The sequence below is a fragment of the Sturnira hondurensis genome, unplaced genomic scaffold, assembly GCF_014824575.4.
Source record: "Sturnira hondurensis isolate 20B ecotype Veracruz unplaced genomic scaffold, ASM1482457v3 Scaffold0003801, whole genome shotgun sequence".
Classification (NCBI taxonomy): domain Eukaryota; kingdom Metazoa; phylum Chordata; class Mammalia; order Chiroptera; family Phyllostomidae; genus Sturnira; species Sturnira hondurensis.
Window position 1 is genome coordinate 8896637 of NW_028076432.1, and position 22773 is coordinate 8919409.

General features: G+C 35.4%; 1 protein-coding gene across 1 annotated transcript in view; it reads right to left on the minus strand.

The window, feature by feature from the left end:
- The window catches only part of GRM5 (glutamate metabotropic receptor 5), a 463609-nt gene extending 443591 nt beyond the window's left edge, over positions 1 to 20018 (minus strand). Inside the window, exons 1-2 of the mRNA XM_037042924.1 lie at positions 19807 to 20018; positions 13246 to 14107 (exon numbers count right to left, since the gene is read on the minus strand). Coding sequence (XP_036898819.1) covers positions 13246 to 13906 — 661 coding nt within the window. The 5' untranslated portion in view covers positions 13907 to 14107; positions 19807 to 20018. The remainder of the gene's footprint in view (positions 1 to 13245; positions 14108 to 19806) is intronic.
- Between the last annotated feature and the right edge of the window lie 2755 nt (positions 20019 to 22773).

Sequence of the window (22773 nt, forward strand, 5' to 3'; positions counted from 1 at the left end):
AACTCAAATTACTATTCTCTACAGTCACAATACAGTACAGCCTCCTTCAAGAAAGGTGCTTTTCAAAAAAGTGAAACCAAGTCCGTACAACCATTAATTCTACTAGTTACTCAAAAGAACTTGAAACACAGCACTTAACACATTTATCCATTACTGTAGAGTTTAAGACTTAGAGAAGACTCAAGGAAGAGGGAGAAGGTTGAGAATTTAAAAAAGACAGGTACCAAACACATCAAAGTCAGAAATAGGTTTAAAATTAGGAAAAATTTCACTCAAATAATGTCAAGTGCAGAATCACATTGTGCTAAACAAAATAACAACACGTTGCTCTTTTTTTTTTCTTTTTTCCTTTTTCTTTTTACCTTCAACAAATATTCATCCCTATTAGTCATGGGACACCCTGCTTCTAGGATCACATGTTTCACTTGTACTATTTGGTGAGGACTGGTAAGTGAAGAATGTTTTCTTGTTAAAAAATCTTGGAACTCCGTAATTTTCCAAATTATACTTAATAAAGACTTGTTTCTTTCCATCTCATTTAATACACTCATCCCTTGCTGCAGTGTTGTCTACTTTATGAGTTTCTTCTTACACGAAACCATGTTATTTTTGTGAGGGTAAACTTTATATTAACATGAAGCACGGCTTGGTATACATCTGCAAAAAGGCACATGCTGGCAAGTGCTTCCACCTCACAATTTTCATAGTGTGTACCACAGAGGCTAGAACATAATGTCTCCTCAATAAATATTTTCAAGTTAATGAATAAATCAATTCATTTGTTAGATCACCACATAGGCCTCAAGCTCTATGAGGTGTGCTTCTACATACTATATACTTCTATTGAAATATATATATATATTTAAAGATTTTATTTATTTATCTTTAGAGGGGAAGGGAAGGAGAGAGGGAGAGAAATATCAATGTATGGTTGTCTCTCGTGAGTCCCCTGCTGGGAACTGGCCTGCAACCCAGGCATGTGCCCTGACTGGGAATCGAATCGCAGTCCTCTGGTTCGCAGGCCCATGCTCAATCCACTGAGCTACGCCAGCCAGGGCGAAATACATATATTTATATTGAACTTTATAAAAAATTTATTATTTGTTCTGTGCAAAAAATTTTCTCAAATCAAAAATGTTGCTACAAGTTTTTCATTTTTATAACTTCATACAAGTTGGTAAATGAAAGCACCACCACACACAAATAATTTTTCTTCATTTTATTAGTTCTATAGGGTTTACTGTTATCAATTTTATATAAACACAGTCCAAATAATTATTATTGTCAGCTTGATCCTTCAGCATATAATACTTAATAAAACCTAGGTTTTAACATTAAATATAGTGGAAATTAATTGTTTATATATGTTTTACTTTTCTGAACAAAAAAGGAAACTAATTATATTTGTACATTAAATACAGTGGAAACTAATGATTTACATATTTTTATTCCTTCTGAACAAAAAGAAGAACTAATTGTATTTGTATAATGAGGATGACTGAACTAATCTGGGAATTGAAAGCAATCAAGTTCAGTTTGATTACAAATAATATAACCAGATGAAATATTAAATTCTTTTCAGTGTCTTAAAATAGTTTGTCTCTCTTTTCTCTGTTTAATAAAACATAATAATTATCATCTTCATTTGTAATTTATTTTTTTTTAAATTCCATGAAATTGAAATTAAACTAACAAGAAACTTGAGTATGTCTTATTTAACTTTCATATTTCTTCAGCTGGTCTAAAGAATAAAAATCCATCATGTGGCAATGCAATAATACATTCTTAAAGAATGAATGGCTCTCTGCTTCCATTAGAGAGCAAGACTCAAGGCTGGGCATCTTAACCCAAATCTGAAAGAAAGCAGATATATTACTTTTGAAAAGAAGTTCTATAATCAGAAAAAAATGATAAAAATTTCTGAAGAAATTGTCAAAAATACAAATAGTTCTGTTCTTAGAATCCTGGAGAAAAGGAACACAGAAATATTCTTTTTACTCTATATTATATCTACTTTTTATTTTAGCTGTGGGCAAGACTGATTTTCTGATAATTTTAATAATTACATATTAATAATAGCATCAAAATATAAATCTTGATATCACTTCATAAATAATAAAAACTTTAATAATTTCTGATATTATAGTAAATATTTGATAAAATACCATTGTCATTTTATTATCTGGTCTATAAAAATTTTAAGAGACCATGATTTAGTTTTCAAACCAAGGTAGCTATTAAATACAAACTATTTCATTCCTTAAGGTCCATATTATCTCCTTTTGTTTTATACTCAGACCTATGGAATGCCTCAATGTGCTATAACTCAGTTTCACTAACAAATTGCAGTTATGACTAGTAAATTTAGCAAGTTTAATTTGAAATTCACAAAGCAAGTTATTCATTGTGCTGGTGTTTTACTGCTAAAGATGCTTGTTATAAAAGTTTAAAAAAAAGAAATGCTTAAAATACAGCATTAACTTTCTATCTTTAATCTCCTCTGTATCCATACTTCCACTGCCTACACACACACAATGAAGATAACCACGCTAACAGTCTAGCTCTGGAACTTTCCAGACTTTGCTCTTTTACTATACCATAATGCCTCCCAGCAACTGGAGGAGAGGTTGTATGATTCACTTATAACTGTGCCAAAGGCACTAAGCACACTGCATTGCCTTCTACAATTGCAAGCCCAACTTCTGAAAGAAAAATCGGTAAGAATCTAAAACTCACTCCATTTGTTGGTCGTTTTCCTGACTGATTCTCCACATCATTGAACAATAACTTCTGACTAAGGAAAGACAGAGTGAAATATTGCTTATGTATCTTTCTTTATGTCCCAGATAAGGCAAGTTTTTGGCAGGCTAATTTAGAAAGTCCTCGTTAAGCACTTGCTATATGACAAGCATGATGCCACGTGCTTTATATTTTCTCTTTGCAACAGTCTGACAGGCCAGATATTGTTCTCTCAATTTGATAATGAGGAAACTAAATTAAGTAACTTGTCCAAAGTCCTTTCACTAGCAAGAACATAAATCAGTATATGAACTCACACCTACCTGTGTCCACACTACTACTCAAATAAAACGATATCGAAGAGTTAGGAAACTGAGATTCCTGAGATGTCTTTCTTCACAGCAAACTTTGTGAATTTAAGGTCACAACTCTACTGTAGCTTACCCACTTCATGGAACTACTTTACTTCTAAAAGTGCTCTCTCATATCTAACCTCACTCTACGATTGGTATTTGGCCTGATCTTCACAATTCTTGAAAGACCTCAAATTTAGACTTCACTACACATCAGATGAGATTGTACACATCATTACTGGGAAACTCAGAAAGCTGAAAGAAGACTGTTGCTTTATATGTTAAAACTTTGCCTTATTACACACAACAACAGAAAGTGGTACACTGATTTGTTTTATATAACCAAGAAATTGTCTTATGACTGGCATAAATATATCAGATTGTATTTTGTGTGTGTGTGTGTTGCAAGGAGTTAGATGTGTTAATTTTTTCTAATGTTTAATATGAATATGTTTTTATTAAAGTTAGAATAAGAGGTAAGGGGGGAGAGAGAGAGACAGAGAAAGAAACATCGATGTGAGAGAGAAACGCTGATTGGCTGCTTCCATAGGTGCCCTGACAGGAATCAAACCTACAACTTACATGTGTGTCCCAATCCTAATTGGGGATTGAACCTTCAACTATTTGGTGTATAGGACGATGCTCCAACTAACTGAGCCATCAGCCAGGGCTAATTTTTCGTATGTAAAATTTTAATACCCAAATTTTAATTAATATATTTTATATTTATATTTAATGTACTGTGTTGAGATATTTTTAAAAATGCTCCCAGGATTATTTGGGTATCTAATAAAAACTGGGACTGGAACTTGCCCCCAACATCCAGGTCTAGTGTCCTTGCCATTGTCCCATATTGATGCATATTCCATCTATCAACAATAAAGTAATTATTTATATTTTGCTCAAAGCCTCTAACATTTCCCACCACGGTGTTCTGGAATTCTTGCTTGTTTTTAATAATAAGATTTAAAGCCCACCCATCCAAGAAAGACAAACCAAATGACATTGTTGCAGAAAAATAAACTTCTGTATGTAAATCACATTCCTCAAATGAAAAAATACAACAAAATATTAATAATGTTGAAGAAAAATAGAGTAATTTGCTTGTAAGTATTTTTTTCTTCTATAAGACATAGTAAGAAATAGGTTTTCCATGATAACCCATAGTACACATATAACTGGCTATATGCACCTAAAATTAAAATGTATGAAACAATATCTACTTTTCTTATCATGCAATATATTCTGATATTTATATTTAGTCTATTCTATTTTACTATACTCTATATTAACTACTGATCTCAGCCCACTAAATCTGTTTGACAAATAACTCACAGATTATGATACACTTTTTGAAAAAAATACTGACTAGACAATCTTGCTCCTTTGAAAGCCTGTGTATGTGTGACTGTGTACGAAAATTGATGCATAAAATGATTGTGGCACAATCTCTTGTTTCCATGTCCCCTAAAATGAATACATCTGACTATCGTACCTCTTGCCAAAAAGTCTCCTCAACATTTGGTTAAATTGAGATATCTTTCTGGAGTATTTGCAAATGTGCCAAAATGAGATTTCATAACACCCAGTCCTGATGAATTCCAAAGAAGTCTTTCATGAATAAGGCCACAGCTTTTAACAGTATGTCCTCTTGCTCTTAAAAAGTGTGCACCATGTCACTTCCTCCCATCATTGGCCTCTGAAGATGGAGTGCAGAGTGTGCAATAGAGATGCAACCCGGTACAGTCTGTACTTACCATCAGACCCACAAAAGGTCTTCTGTGAGGTCGACTTGTTGCCACATACCTCCTCCTTCATTTCTTTTCTTTTTACTGTAATTAGTTTTTTTTCCATGGGAACAAGGAAATGTACTGGTTTCAAAGCCAGATAAAAAGACACAGGAAATATTAGAGAAAGATTTTCTCTGTGGGGAAACAGATGGTGTTTTCTTATTTGGGGGGTAGGAGGTAAAGAATCAATAGATGTGCATTCTACTTTTCCTTTAAGTCACAACTTCTTCAATATAAATGGAGGAAGCTTGGTCTTAGTTTAAAAGAGTTGGCCTTGGGTCCAAATCCTTGCTCTGTCAGTAACTAGCTGTAGATGGTGGGAGAAACACTTTTTCAATACCTATTGTCTAACCTATAAAAGGTAACATTATCAGACTTTTATATGAAATAAATGAACCAACTAACAAATTGATGAAATATTATAGTGTGTATGGCTATGTTTTAACTTGCAGAATAATAGAATCCCAATGAAATTATATTTGATGGTCAATAATGGGAGTTATCTCAAAGGATAAATAGTCCAACTCCTTTCCTCCCTCAGTTGAGGTTGATGTTCAGTTGTCCCCAGCCTCTCCACGGAGGTGGTTGTCTTTTACAGGCTTGCACACGGAAGCTATAGAGAACTGATCACTGTCTCCTAAGAGAGACAATTCCTTCTCTGAACAGCTCTTTTAATGAACAGAAATGCCCTTTTCTTTAAAAATGAACCATAATCTGTTACTCCGGCACTTCAGTAACTACCTCTTCGTAATGCTCCTGGCCATATAAAGTAAATCCAGCTCCTTTCCACCTGAATTTTCCAAATCCCTAAATACAGTGGTCTGGTCCCTGCTATGTCTTGCCTTCTCTCTGCTAATTTTGAAGACACGATTTCAAGTCACATAACCATTTTGGCTACTCTCCTTTGAACAGACCATACTTGGTTGCATTTATTTTAAATGTGTTGTCCACCATTTAATCTAGCCCAACTGTGGTCTGTGGAAGCACGTGAAGAGCAGGTAACTGAAGGTCAGTCACAGAAGGGATCTCCCAGAGATTCCTTTCTAGCCCTTTTCATCGGACAAATGAAGGAAGGAGTTAGAGTGACTTTCTCAGAATCACGTCGCAAAAACTCTGATGTCAGTTATCTTTCTGTATTTCTAGTCCTTTTCATTTTTTTTCACTTTCAACATATCACTAATGTAATCTCCATCTTTCTTCAATTCACTTTAAAATTATTGGTATAATGAGAAGGCTATTACTCTTGACCAGACTCACTGAACAGTCTACAAAATATAAAAATGTTTGGTAACAAAAGAGATGAGGAAAATGTGGTAAACAAAGAAAGAGAAAGGATAAAGTAAAAAATCCTCTTTTTAGAGTTCTGTGGATCTCTATTTCTGTTCTTTTTTTTTTTTTCTTATATGCTTGCTTCCGGTGTGTTTAGTAAAGTTCCTGTGCAGAAATTGTTTTGCATTGGAACATAAATGTTTCTCACCATGCCCTCCCATTCCTCAGCTTTACTCAATCAGAAGCAACATCTGTTCCTCATTACTAACCTTTATAAACCTAGAAGCTAATAAGGTTACAGTGACCAAGAAATTGAGTCACAAGACCAGTTCTTGTAGACAGAATGAATAGACTTTCTGAATATGCAAACTCTAAAGCTCAAACAATAATGTTCTTTGAGAGACTAAAGAAAAATACACTATTTGTTCAGTTCCCAACCTTAAAGTGGGTAAGTGTCCAACACCAAACAGGCATTCTCACTCTTCAAGTCTTGAAGAAATCATCGTCAAGTCAAAAGAAGCATCCGATTAACTAGAACTATAGGCGCACATCACCCCAGGTATTTATTTGCGTGTGGTGGGGAAATGATGGATTGACATCCTCTGAAAACAAAGTTCATTCTCACATAGTCACCTCAGGCATAGAGTATCTGGGGGAAATTCTAGTATTTTCAGCAGTGAATGGACAGCAATAGTATCTGAGAAAGTAGAAACAGGGGTCTTATTTTATGACAGACATGAGCCTTTGATAGGTGAGTCAGAGTCCAAGCCAGAACTTGTACTAAAAAAAATAAACAAATAGACAAACAAATGAACAAAAACTGAAAATAGGGAAGATCTTGCCTTGGCCACAGCTAGGTATGTCTATGGATCCCATTTTTGTTTTCTGAAAGAGACAATAATAACCCTTAGAAGCTATCAGCTAAGAGTATATAAGCTATTGTATCTGGAAAGGAAGAGAAGTAATACCCCTCTGAGCACACTTCCCAGGGCTATCTGCATTTCCTTCAGTATTAACGATGCAGTTTCTGGCAGTGACAAGACTATGAAAAATTGCTTCTTTATTGTTCCAGTTGCCAATGAGTCTCCAAGGTTATGGATCTATGATCTAATTTAATAAAGAATCTACCTAAAAGCCTTTGTATCTTCTGATTTTTATGCATTATTATGTCAGTGATAACCAAAATAATTATCCAATCAATCCATATTTACAAAGATTCATAGTTCTAATGTTTTCAGAATGTTTACAAAGCAAATAAAAATTTTTCAAAGTTTCTTCAAATCTTCAATATGACTCAGGCAAAGAAGCACTTCATTAAATTTGTAGGTAAAGAACAAAGGAACCATGCTTTTCTTCAAAGCTAATTTTTAAAATAAGCATTAAAAGTTTCAGTGAATTGGCGTCATTATGAAGGAACAAGGAATAAAGCAATCAAATGGAGAGGTAATACAATGGCAAGAATAAAAAAGGAGTAATTATCTTTCACAATGATGTATGAACAAAATTATGGACAAAACCCTAAGTTTTGAGACCCAGCTCTGTAAAGAATTATGGACAAGTAAGGACAAATTACTCATCTCGACTGCTTCTGCTTCACCAACTGTGAGATAAAGGGGTTAGATTAAATGTTTGCCTACAGCCCTTCCAGCGTCAACCTTCTACAAAGCTACTAGTAGTTTGTATGTCTGAATTAACATGATGATCATCTCGAAATTCATCTCAAACTTCAAGAATATTTAACCCCTGGAGAAAGAAAATAAAACCCTTTTTGGCCCTGGCTGGTGTAGCTCAGTGGATTGAACACCGGCCTGTGAACCAAAGAGTCACCAGTTCAATTCCTAGTCAGGGCACAAGCCTGGGTTGCAGGCCAGGTCCCCAGCTGAGGACACGTGATCAACCTATCTCTAACATGTGGTGTTTCTTTCTCTCTCTCTTTCTCAACCTCCCTTCCCCCTCTCTAAAAAGAAATAAATAAAATCTTAAAAAAAAAAGAAAAGAAAACCCCTTTAAAAAGTAGGGCCCACAGTGACATTTCCAGTCTTTCCAAACTTAATTGTTTTGATACAACTGCAAGAAGAAAGGTGTGTTAGGAAAACTACATTTCCATTTTTTAAGAAGTTAAGCTAAGCACATAAACTATGAATTATATTGAAGTTCTTTTAACCAAAGCCCAGCCACTATCACATTTTAAAATAATTGATGGCAATCTATATCATAACCTAAAAGTGGTACATTATTACAATATGTAAGTTAGCCTGAAGACAATGTTTTAATGATGTCACATTACCAGCACTACTTATTGGTACATGCATCCCCCAGAGCATCACTGACACATTTTTTTAGCTAGAATGAATTAGCATTCCATTATCATTAGATGAAAATAATAAATTCAAGAACCAGTGCAAACAAAAAAAGGAAGTAGGGTGTGAATAGCATTTTACAATTAATTAAGAGAGGTATTCTGGCACCTCGTTTTTATAAAGAAGCAAAATTGTGAAAACTTATGAGTGCCTGCTATTTATCTGTGTGCTATTTATTCATAAATAGTAAGATAGGCACTATCCTAACACAAATTCAACCATTCAGCAGTCGTTGAGCACCTATTTTGTGCTAAGCACACTAATAGACCCTGGGGATGCACAGTGAACTTTAAAATAAAGTCAGCAAAAATGGTGACGTGAAAATCCTGTAAGTCATCCATAAAGTACATTATAGTTTTGTGCATAAGATGCTATCTATAATTACTTTCCTCAATAAAATTAAGCTAGATTAAGGGGAACCATGGACTAAAGCAATATGCACAAGTATATGACTATTTAAGACATGCAGGCTTTAGAGAATTTTCAAATCTCTAGCTAGAGAAATATGAGGGAAGCCTTTAAAATTTTTCTTCTTGCCTACAGCATTTATTCCATTTTATTTCACATTTCAATATCAAGACTATGAATGCAAGTTAATACACTTTTTAAATTTTTGATGTTTGAACATTGCAGGAGCATCCCATTTTGAGAGGAGGGTTAAAATTTAAAGTCATTGGGATAAATATACTTATAATAGACCCATCTTGAAAGTATTTATTATTGCTCATAAATTTATGGTTAGCAGGGTAATGTTTATAGTTTCAGCTGGGCTTTATTGCGCAATTACAAATAACTGTGTGTCGGGAAGGCAGCTGTGTGGCTCTTCACTGGCTGCTCTCACATGGATGAGATCAAGTGGCCTGAAATGGCCTCGTCTAGAAAACATGGGTGCTCTTATCCTTCTCATGGTAATCACAGGGTTCCAAGACAGACAGATTAGAAAGAGAGTCCTCACTTACACCAAATTCTATTGACCAAAGCAGTCAAAGGGTAGTGTGGCATTAGAGCAGAAGGAAACTCTCAATATACAAAGCAAATGGGGATCATTAATGGAAGTCATCAAAGCCAAAGCAACCCATTTCCATTCCCTTAAACAGGTGAACCCATGAATCCTGTGCCATAATGGGCACATGAACCAAGGGCTGCAAAAGTACTGAGGCAAAGGATCCCTTCAACTTGACTCCTTTAAAGGAGTTAAAAAAGAATTGAGTCATTGCATGTTCCTTTCCCCCATGCAGTTGAAGGGCTAATGTTGTCTGCCTTAATTTTCTTCTTGGAGTACTATTAATCTTTTTGCCTAAAAACACCTAGGAACAACTTCTGCATAATACAGTAAGCCACAGTAAACACACAGTCCTGTAGCCTACAAAAATCACAAATCAAGGGCAGAGCAAAAATATAAGAGATTAACCTGGAAGCTGAAACCAAAGTCTCTTTTTATGCTCCTCTGGAATTCTGTGACAGCATATGTGCTCCCAAAGGAACATCTGTGATAGCTGCCAAGAGGATTGCATGGCAAAGTACTGCCATGGTTAAGTATAAAATAAATATGCAAATTGGGAGTTAGTTTTTTTGAAAGTGGGACATCTTTTCATAGACCTCAGTGCCTCATGTGAAAGCATTTGAAATTGTCTATATTCCTGAAGAATGAGGAATATCAACTGAGCAAAGGAAGAAAATTATAAGGACATGGGAATAAATTTGGGATAGTAGGGCTGAGTGACCAAGGGCTAGAAAGAATTATTCCAATCCAACCCCAAAATGGGTTAAGTTAAGAACTGGCACTGTCATTTCACAAAAATTCCAGCAGGGACTTCCTGAACGACCAGGCAACTGAAAACAAGGCAGTCCCTAGGAGCTCCCAGCAGTAGTACCCAAAAGAGCTGTAACTTGTCACTCAAGTACTTTCCTGATCCTGGACATGAGCTTTACCTTGTGAAACTGCCTACCACGCTGCTCCTATACTGATAAAGTGTAAGAAGTGACTCTACATAAGCTCATTATCCATATACGTGATTGTTATTAAAGCAATGTAAATACTTCTCGACTAAACGATGTAAAACAATAAACCAAAGAGCATTTCCTCCAGTCTCTGAATATTCCTTTCAAAATTTGTTCCCTCATGAGTGTTGGTGGTATCATTTAAACATTTTGCCATAATTTGACAACAAAATTTCCATTGGCCTATTTTGGGCAAAATAATTAAATTTGCCAAAGTTTGGCAAAAGAATATTTTGGCTTAGTTTTTACTAAAAAAAGAATGTTTTATTTTAATTGTTCTGTTGTAATCTATAGCTTTTGCATGTAAGACATGACTTCAAACATTTACATGCAAGTTATATTGAATACAAAAAAATAAGTTTCATTTATTCCACCTCATCCCCTAACTACTTAGATTTTGTCCCCAGAGGAGCAATTGTTATCAGTTTTGCTGTGCTCTGAGAGCAATTCTATAAATACCCAAACAAATGGCTTTTATAAACTCAGAAAACATACCATATAACACAGAACTTCCCCTGGCTTTTTTCACTTAAAATGATCTTGGGGGTCCTTACGATCTCCCCATAAAAAGCCTCATTGATTTCAATGGCACTGTAATAATACATGGAATGCATCATGATTTATTTACTTAATTAGATTACTATTGGTATTCATTTCACTTAAAAAAAAAAACAGTTTAAATTAGTAAATTGGGGTCATGATGATGAGTTTCTTTCTTAACACAACCTTGACTAAGCAACTCCCATATAGTGACCAAGCCCTACACTTCTGAATCTAGAGGGAAGTTCCTAATAAAATGTATGATTTTTTGAGGCAAGCCAAAACGTACTTTAATCCTTTTTATTGCAATATTTTCATTTTCTCACTCCTTTTACTAGAAGATCACCCTTTTTTTAATTTTCACCAATTGTCAGTGTTTTTCCTGTTAAAACCCAGGTCTCAAATTCCATTTCCTTCTCTAAGATTTCCATCAGAGCCCCCATCACCAGAGTGGAATGTGATTCTTTTCTCATACAATTTACTATAGAGGCATATTTTAACTCCTTGCCATCTTGAATCATTGTTATATTAGTGTATGCTTCATCTCCTTCGCCATATTGCATGCTGTCCTTCTGAGAACTACCAGAGGGCCTTTCATCTACTTGTATTTAATAAATACGTGTTGTATAACTATATCCTTAGAGTGTGATGCCATTGGATTCTGCTAAATTATAGTAGGACACTGAACTAGGAGTCACTAGCTATGAGCCTTACTGTGAATCTGAAATTGCTATCAGGTATTTATTGAATGCATTATTTAAATTCTTGAAACATTTTTATTTTAAAATAGGAATAAAATATCTAGAATATCTATATCACTGCTCATTTTGAGAATCTAATGAAATAGTGGTTTTATAAGGAAAATCTCAGCATTAGAAAAAAAGTAAAAATTTCCCTACTCCAATCACCTATATGTTGCTCAAAATCTCTATATATCAAGTTTGTAAGAAAATTAGAAATTTATACATGAAAATTCCAGAGGCATATAAGTCTCAATCAATATAGAAATTGTTTATGTTATTTTGTTTATAATTATGTTTATGTTTATGTTATTTTGAATATAATTAATAAGAGCAGCTATACAGTGAAATCCATATTATGCCACTTAATATAAAATTATACTATACCTAATTGGTTATTGGCCCCCAATTTCTGTAGTAGATTTTTTTGGTCATTTTATTAATTTCCCAATAATGCAACCCCACATGTTATAGGATCATATTGTTTGGACCACACTGATAGTATTATTGCAGAATTTGTTAAATCTAAACTAATCCTCCCAATGATTAAATGAGATATGAAAAGTATCTGGAACCTTCATTGGTGTTCTATAGCATGTGTAGTATATGCAGTTTGTTGTCAGAATATTGAGTAATCAGTGAGTCTCACCATTTGGGTTCCTTAAACCACGTAGGTAAAACAAAAACAAAAACAAAAACAAAAAACCTATCCCAAACAGCCTTTGGCAAGAACTAACAAATAGTGTAAACAAAAAGCATTTTAAGAATATACTATGTAATAAAAAGGGCTAACATTGTTATTAACCATTGTAAAGTCTCAGCTATACTTTCCTTCCTCTCTACACTTTAGGCATAAAGCTACAATACATTTCAAACTAACAATAATTATTAAAACTTACACTTTCTTAGTAGGTATGTTGTATATGAATATAAAACTATTTTACACATATCTTATTTTCAGATTTAACTATATACTCAACTGGAACGTAGTTGGAAGACTAAGCTGTCTGATCATTTTCTGCTATAGTACACCTGGGCCAGAACTGGCTGCCTTCACTCCTTGTGTGTAGTTATGTGTACCTCTCTTGGTCTGAAATAACAGACTGTTGGAACACATTTAAAATGTTTCAAAATGTGTTCAATAAAGATCTAGAAAACGTAAAAATCTCTAGTGCTATTTTATCAGAAGAGCAAATAATATAATACACAATCCAAAGAAAACTTCACTTTACCAAATGATGGCCACATGAACACCCATCTTAGATGGATGTTGCTTCGTATGTGTGCCATCCAGTCCCATCTTTATAAATGATAAATGATAAATGTATAATGGGGCAACTCAAAACATCCCAAGCAGTTAAGAATATTTTAGCCTTTGAAAAACCTGAAATTTTCACTGGGAAGCTGTTGAGTACACAATGAGACATACTTGATGAATGTAAAGGAATCTTACCTTCTGTGTGCACAGCTGACACATAGGTCCAGTTGTACCTCTTCACTATGTCCACCATGGCCCGTGCCTGCTGGGCATCTGAAGGCACAACCCTCATGAAGTATTTGAACAGAGTCTTGTCACTCAGATCCATGCTTGTTGCCGAGTAAGCAATCTGAGGTATGTTGAAAAGCTGGAGCAAGTTCTGGACCTGAATGGCCACAGAACTGGAGCCAGGCCCAATGACCCCAACTATGGGCTTCTTGGAGCGGAAGGAAGAGGAAGAGCCATCCACACAGCGCACCAACCCTTCTTCTTCTTCTGAAGAAATGAGGGAGTCCCTTATGAACTCAATGCTCTGTTCTAGGGCCACAGCAGAATGCCAACAGGAATCCCTTATCTCGCAACCCAGTGTGATGTTGGGCAAGAGGGTGGGGTCTGAGTTGATCCTTTCCAGGGTGTGCAGCATAGCTTCCACCCTCTGAATGCCATACTGTTCACGAACTGCCCCACACTTCCTCTCATGGACTTTGTCCACGGTGGGCTGGTGGTGGACAGAAAACAGAGCTCCAATAATGATATCACCAGGCATGTGAGCCACCACCCTCCTCTCGCTGGACTGTGCACTCCCACGGACATCTTCTTTCAAAAGCAGGACTGACAGGATCAACAGAAGGACCATTTTAGGAAAGGAGTTCAAGCTAATAAAGATAGCATGGTGGGGAAAATTTAGGAGAGTCCTGATAGACAGAATCAAACAGTGTCCCCCGTTGAGTGGCAAACCAAGAAATTAGCCAGTGTTTTAGAGGTGCTCTCTAAAGGACCACGATGTCCCCAGGTAGCATTTACTTAGATGCATCCACATGAGCATGGTCTTCAACACCTGGAAAAAAGTAGCATTGGTATTTAACAACATAAGTGCCACTAGTTTGGGAATTTCTAATGGTGTACAAGCTATTGGAGAAAGATGACTTTTTCATGATGTAGATAACTTGAAAAAAATACAAAAACTTTTTATCCGTTGTGTCTTTCCTTTGTGAATTTTGTGATGTGATGAAATAGCTGATATAGCTTCTTGATCCTTTGCTTAGGTTAATATTTTTTTCCATTTGTTCACCTGGAGTAAAGAAAACTAAATCTTATGTGTAGTAAGCTGAAACATGTGCTCACATGGAGGTGAAACAAAAGCATCTTAAAAGCAAAACTATGCCATGAACAGAAAACCTTAGGGAGTATGAATCCCAAAATATTAAACATTGGTGATAGCTGGGTGATGGCATTTTTTTACAAATGCTTTTTGTTTCTTTCCAAATTTTCATCATTGAGCATGTGTTAATTTTGCAACTACAAAAATAAAGTTACTTAAAGAGAGACTACACGTCCCTTCTTCAAATGCAATGTAAAGCAAGTTGAATAATCTTCCCAATAGATAAGTGTTGTGTCTGGTTTTTGTATGTGATAGAACAAAGACAAATGTGGTCATAAGGGTATTTCCAAGTTAAATGAACTACAGGAGAGAAGGAAGAGGTTTGGCATATTACAGAATACAACGCCCCACAGACAGCAAGCATAGTGACATGAGCACCAATTTTTGAAGAAAATATTCAGGTTAAAACTCCAGTTATGTTACCAAGAAGTATTAGTAAATTATTTAATCTTTCAGTACCAGAATTTTCTCATCTGAAAGGTGTAAATAATGTGCATTAACCCACCTTTATAGGAATCAACATAAGGTATCAATTATGCAAGTGTTTTGTATGTTGACTAGGGCTACACATATTTCAGACATAACCTCTTCTGTTAGTAAATTTCCAAGGGCACTCTGTGACTAGGTGGTGAGGAAGAGAAAATTCTTTGGCAACTCACTTGGTCCTCTAGAGTCTTCAAAGTAATTACAGAGTCTTGTAATAAAATTCACAGTAATCAGACCTCTATCTCTGATCCAGGTTAAAAAAAAAACACATCAGGAAAACTCAAAGGGCTGACAGAATGTATGTTTGGAACCATCCTTCCAAGGAGAAAGTTAGCATAGCTAGGAATATAGTCATTTTTTCAGGTTAAACTCCTGGGAAAAAGAAAAAAATTTCCCAAGTTGCCTAAAGCAAATTCTAGCATAATTTACAAAAGAACTGACAAATTAGTGATTTGGGACATTTAAAGAATTGTATAAGAGACTTATTTTGTATGTTATCATCTCTGCCAACCAAGGGTCTCAAATTGTTTTAAAGTGATTAACTCCTTCAGCAGCACCTTTCAAAGACAGGTAATGCTTCAGGAATTTAAGCAGTTGTGATACTTCTTCAGGAATACTAATGGTTTTCCAAACTCATCAGATCTGCAAAAATTCTAGTCCCGACACAGAATGAATATAACCTGAGCCACATTTCTAATCACTCTCATTTTCATCCCCCCCCCCACTGTTTCCTATACAAGAGAAATAACCCCTCTGTAGAGTGCCAAACACTTCACAATAACCCACCGCCAATGACCAGATCTTCCAGAATAAATAGGTATTTAGCAATGTTTAGAAGAAAAAATCAGTTTTGGTATGGAAGTTGGCTTTGTAGCCCAGCAGGGGAGGGAAACAAAGACTGATGTTAATGTTCTCATTTGCAAACTATTTAAGTCGTCTCAGGATTTCTCTTCATTTTGCTTAGACCACAGACCTGGGACCTATGCTTACCCTTATGATCATGTGAATTTTATCGCAGACAAAAAAAAACCTGGAGCAAAAGGAGTCACAATTTCTAGTTAAATACAGAATATTAGTGAGCAAACTCAATAACAAAACAAGGCTTATTTTTGTTATATGATTATCAACGTCATATGAAAGACTAGAGCAGAGGTGGCAAACACAAGGCCCACGGGCCAAATCCCGCCCTCCACCTTGTTTTATCCGGCCCAGCACCTTGTTTCTGCCAGGCGGCAGTGCTGAGCTCCTTGCCCCTAGTTAAGGAGTAGTTATATTTATACAGTCCTAAAATTACATTCTGCCCTCTGAAGGCAACCACGAGGCTGATATGGACCCCAGTGAAAATGAGTTTGACACCCCTGGATTAGAAGTAGCCCATCAAACTGATGAAACTAAAACATTAATCCCGTGCATTTCATTTGTTGGAACTATTTTAGGTAAGCCCTATATATTGAGGCATAGTGCATATATCTGATCATTAACAAATAGATTATGACTTATTTACAATATGTTGTATATTACATGCACACACTTTCTATTATAGCTAAATTAATTGTTCAATTAATTGAACAAGTATCTATTAACTATTGGGTGGGAGACACTAATATAACAAAGTGCAATGATGTCCATTGATAATTACTGTTATTATTGGTTATGCACCAGGCATTTATTCTTTAACTCCTCCGACAAATATACATGGCATGGCATGGCTATGCTACGACTCTCTCCTGAGAATTAAACATTCAAGAGAGAACAAGTTATACACGTTTCTTATACTCATGGGGCTTACAGATCAGTACTCTAAAGGTCACTTTTACTGGAACCTGGTAAGTGCAAAGAACAATAAAATAAAGGATGAAAAATGTTGGTCTTGTGAAAGTATGGCTAGAGCATAAAGAATGGGAGGGATAGTACTACAAGATGGGGTATGGGAAGCTAATAAAGGGCCAGACTGTATGGAATCTCGTTGGCTCTTAAAATCCAATTTGGAGGTAAGTGCAACAGAAAGCAATTGAAGAGATATAAACAAGTGATTGGCACAAATCAGTGTTAGAAAATATTGTTCTAGCCTCTCATTGTTCTGAATTATGAACTGTAGACATCTGATTAGGAGACTCACACACATTCAGGTAAGGATGATGGTGGTTCGGCTACGATTGGTGAGAGCAGATATGGAGAGAAGAAGACACAATCATATATTTTGCAGGTAGAATGAACTGGACTTTCGGATGGACTGGATGTGGATAGCAAGGGAGCGCATCATCAGTGTTCGAGTCTAAAAAAACTAGTGTATTTATGTACCATTAAAAGACATGAAATAGACTGGTACAGAAATAGATGGAGGCACAGGAACACTTAATAATTTTCTTTTGAACAACTTATATTTGAGGTGTTTTTGAAGCATCCAATTACAGGACATTAGTAAGATGTTCTTCTTTGTCTTAATCTGTGTTTTGTAAATTCCTAAATTTGCTATCAAAATATATGTATTATTTGTGATTCTCTTAGGTGGAATTGAGGAATCTGCCTTTTAAACTTTCACCAGAGTCTTTCTTGAAGCCTCATCTGACCTCAGTTTACTCTTCCTTGTGGGTCTGCTAGTCAGGTTAAATGTGTGTCTCCTCCAGGAATACACCTCTTCTCTCCAATGGTTTTTTCATGCCTCTTCTGATCCCCGATATGCCCTTAATTCAAAAGCCTTTACGGCAGAATTTTTACGAGCATGGGCTTGAAGTTAGTAAACCTGGGTTCGAATCCTGACAATGCTATCTGTCGGCTGTGTGCCCTGGTTTACTTAGCCTCTCTGAGCCTAACTGGAATGAGAATAGTACCTACCTTAAAGACTTTTAATGAGGATTGAATGAAACAATATTATAAATAGTCCCATTATAATATCTTCTCTAGTCCCTTACCTTGTGGTGTTTGTCCTGTTCTCTGAGCTCACGTGGAATTTTTATGTGTACTTTCTTATGATGTTTATTACTAAGCTAAAATTGTAGCTATTTATACACATTTTGTTTTCCAACAAATCCCTTAAAGGTTAAATCTGTGCCATATACAGCACCTGGTAAAATCCTTGCACAAAATAGACATTCAGTAAATTCTGCAAGTGAACAAATAGTGAATTGGTTCCACTTTGCTTTCTGATCAACTATCTGATTAAAGTTCCCAAATAGTAATCCCTGCCCCACCATGGAAAACTGAAAAATACATAATGAAACTCCTTCTGTGCAATGGGTCCAGGCACCAAAGTACAAAAACAAACAAAGACAGAAACAAAAACAAAATGAAAGGAAGCAGAAACTGACGAAGTAGCAGGGAGAAACCTAGGGCTCCCCATGGCTTTTCAACCTATTAAGGAAAATAGAGGCATAGAACTAGAGCGAGCCCTGTAGATGATTCCGTTTAACTGAAACGCATAGAGTTTACATAATTTTTAGCAGCCATGGGACCAGAACCCTGCCTGCTATAGTCACCTCAAAACCCAGGCTTATTTGAATTCTACCACTTAGCATACACTCTTCTATAATTTTCTAAGCATATTTCATACACAGATATCTGTATTTAAATGAACTATTAGTATGAAATCTGTATCATCATATATTTTAATTCTTCTCTACATAATGTTCATAAAGATTTTCCATGTTAACTCATTTTGATGGTGGACACAATAATAACAATAATTAAAATACACAGAGCTTATCAAGTGCTAGGCAGTTGCTTAGTCATGATTATGAAATGTCATTTGTCAACAAAACCTATAGGATAAATAAATTTATGCACATTTTACAGATGGAGGAGCTCAGGCTCTGAGGCACAGAATAGTTTGGCTAAGATCCCAAAACAAGTGAATAGCAGAGCTAAGATTCACCTTTAGAAAATCCATTTCTTTTTGATAGTTGCCTAGTATTCAATTACATGAGTGAACCAAGACTTATTTGATTATCTCCTATTGTTCGGTATTTAGATTGCTTAGAGATTTTCTTACTTTTATAAACAGTGTTTCTCTTATGTTTGAAAGTATTTTTATGGGACAGAAGCATGATGTTGCTGTCATAAATATTTTCACATTTTATAATCTATCAATTTAGATTTTAAAAGGCAGCGTTAGCTTCACTCTCAGTCCTTTCTCCTTAACCTTGTCAATTCTGGGTACCACACAATGTTCCTTCTGTGAGGATCTGCACTTTCTTGCTTCTATATACTCATAGGGGAGGCCATGTCTCCTTAGCTATTTCACCGTGAGTATCACTGGTCCGTGTAGCATAGGTCCAGCAGAAAGAACAGGGAAATAATAACACCATGTAACTTTGTTTTCCATATACAGACTTTCTCCATTATTAATCCTACTTCAACCTAAAACAAAATTACTGTAAGAAGGTCTGATTATGCCCATTTCATACATCAGTAAATAGAGTCTCAAAGAGAATAAATTATTTGCTTTAGGTTAGAATCTGAGGTGATAGGGGTTATAGGTTGGTAGCAAAAAATAAATCAGGTTTTTGCTATAGATAGTGGGCAAGAATTAACTAATACAATGATAAAACACCTAAAAATGTTATAGTTCTACAATCTAATAATATTAAAACCTTCATTAAGTCAAAAGTGGGAAGTAATGAGAGTTTATATAAATAGTGCAACTTATATATTGTATCATATATTTAGTGCTTCCTATTTTCAGAAGTACTAAACTTTTTCATTCAATTTTATATTTCTGGATTCACAGCATGACAAAATTAATCACTACCCCATTATAGCAAACAACAGACATGTATTTCATACGCATAAAAGTATTTTGTCTCAGGTAACAGTACAGTTTCATATTGTACCCTAAATGAATATAAAGAAGAAACATTGGTGCATAGAGTTTTCCATAACTGACAACTTACATTGTAAATAGATTCACAGATCACGTTGCCTTTTGTTTTCAACAATCTTCTCAAACGCTGACCATCTTTCTGGCACAGATGTCTCTTATATAACTTAATCCCCACACAAGCAAATCACACAGCTCAGGACATCAACACTAAAATGATTCCTCCTGCGTGAGCAACAGCCTCATCACAAGTAGTCGGGGTGTCAATTTTGCATATGCCATGGATGCCTTTGATATATTTCCTGAAAACAAGCACATCCCATAGGTAAGAGACACTCTGAGGTACAATAATATTGAGAGATCATAGTCTGAAGGAAGCCCCATTGTTGTAGCTATCTCAAGCACACATCTGTGACCTGGTAAACAAGAAAGTCCAGCACCCACTCTGTTTAGCCCAGGAGAAAAAAAATATATGACGTATTTTAACCGAAAAAAAAAAAAGGATCTTAAATAATACTGTATGAGAGAGAAATCTGTAATGTTATGCATTAATTAAAAGATGCTGGCAGTAGAATAAAGTTCACTAAATCGTTGTAAATCATTTTTAAAATACTGGTTTACTTGTCCATGAAGACCCGAAACAGCCTTGTACAGCAAAGCAATAAAAATGATGTAATCCACTGTTAACTAGTCTCAATTTAATTATCAAGCAGGGATTATATCCTTCTTCCCATTTTGCAGCCTTCAGCTGCTTTCTTGTTATTTATGGCATAGCTCTAAAAACTGTAAGGCATTACTGTGCATATTATATTACCTATCATCAGGTACCTGAAAATGTGATTTTGTGTTTCTAACTCAATCTCTCGTTACTTATGAACATCTAATTCTTAGTGAGTGCCCACTTTATGCTAAACAATGTACTGTATACGCATTATTTTAATGTAAGTCTCAAAACAAACCTGGGAGGTTGGTATGATCACTACCTACATTTAATGTCCCTAGAAATGGAGATTTAGAGGTAAAGTATCTTGTCACAAACCTTGTATCTCTAATAAATGGCAGAGTCAGACGAAACCAATTTTCTTGGCTCCAAAGTAAACACAGTCAAATAATAGTGTCTTCCATGGCATCAAATGGATTATTTGGTTAAACCTTATACACTGATTACAAGATATCCTGGAGACTCTGTTTTCCATCCAATTCTTATGCAATGCCAATCAGCTATATTCAGAAGACACAAAGCAAATAAACCTAGGCAACTGTTTCTTAGAATCCTTTAGATCAGGGTTTCTCAACCTGAGCTCTGCTGACATTTTGGACCAGATGATTCTTTGCTGCAGGGGGTGGAAGGCTTCTCTTCTATGCATTGTAGAATGTTTAGCAGCATTCCTGGCCTCCAGATGCCAATAGCACACACCTCCACTAGTGGTGATGAATAAAAATGTCCCCAGACTGTCAAGAGTCCCCCCACAGGTCAAAGTCATTCCCAGCTGAAAACCACTGATTTACATGAAACTCACTCTGGTAAGCTCTATGTCATCATCAAAAAAGAACACAACTAGGAGCCAATCATTTGGATATGTCAGCTCCACAGAGTCTTCTCCTGAAACCTCCTAATAATTCTAAGGAAGACAGTTTGAAATAGGCTTGTTGTGTTCCTTGTTTACTTGGTTTCTCTCTTGCTTTTGGCTGCAATTTCAGTTTCAGAAATACAGATTAAATTGTGAGCATCGAGGATCACATTGCCTTCTGATTATCCACAAACTACAATAAATGAATGTGAGAAGAGTACCCTATAACATACTTTACCATTTCAAAGGCTATTTTTAATATAAAGAAAAAAGTCCATTATAATTTTAACATGATAAGAATAACTTTACATAGTAATTTATAACTTCATTTTTAAATCTCATTTTTATTTTTAAGTAATATAACATTGTTATTTACTTTTCTTTTGGATCTTTGAAGGGTTCTACCATATTACTGTGTATTAAGGAAAATTGATTTTTAAAAAACACTTTAAATTATTCCTCTGCAAAATATTGTAAATGTAAATAGGCAGCATTATCATTGTAATGCCCACTAGTGCCACTATGATTATAAGCTTTTAACATTGCTCAGAATATTTATGGCCAGAAGTTTAAAGCTAGGGTTCTATTACCAGATTTATTGTGAAAAATAACTGTTAGGGAATTATTCTCAGGTCTGGTATTTTTGTAAGACCAACAGAATCACATTTACATAAAACACATTTGCTACACTTAATGTAAATTTCCTAAGTAGTTTGACTAAAATAAAAAAAGATATTTGAGAAAGCAATTATGTACCAACCCATAGAGTTGTTGACAAGATTAAATTCAATAACATGAAAAAACTAGGAAACATTTGATATTCAAGGGCCTGGATGGGATTAATAGCTATCACATTCATTTCTGTTCTGTTCACTGTGGGTCGGGCACTTTACTTAAATTTGCGCGATTAATTCATCATAATCACTCAAGGAGGCTAATAGTGTTACAACCTGTTTCCCATTTCTAAAATGAGGAAACACAGGCAGAGCAATGTTAACTTGTCCAAGGTCACATAGCTATAAGCCACCGAGCTGGGGTTCAAACGTAGGCAATCTTGTGCAAGCGTCTGCAATCACAATACCACAACTCACTGGAGACAGCAATGAAACAATTTCATGATGTTTAACCACATCATAGGTTAAAGTTACCTAATGTGATGGAATAAGGTAAGTTTGAGTTCCAAAATAACATATGTATTTACAGTTGTTTTTATTCTTTCTATTTCCTTGTTATGTGAGAATGGAAAGGAAAAACTATATGAACAACGTAAAAGTATGAACACATATTGACGTGTATAATTGTTATGAGGATTAAATAACATATCTAGTGCTTGGCATGGTGCCTGACGTGCTTGATTAAATGTGGTTATTAGAACAGGGGTGAGCCTGCGTCAAGACTTCTGTGTGGTTCTCCTTCTGACTGAAGGCACGTATTATTCGAACAAGACTAGAACTGGTAAAATTTAGATT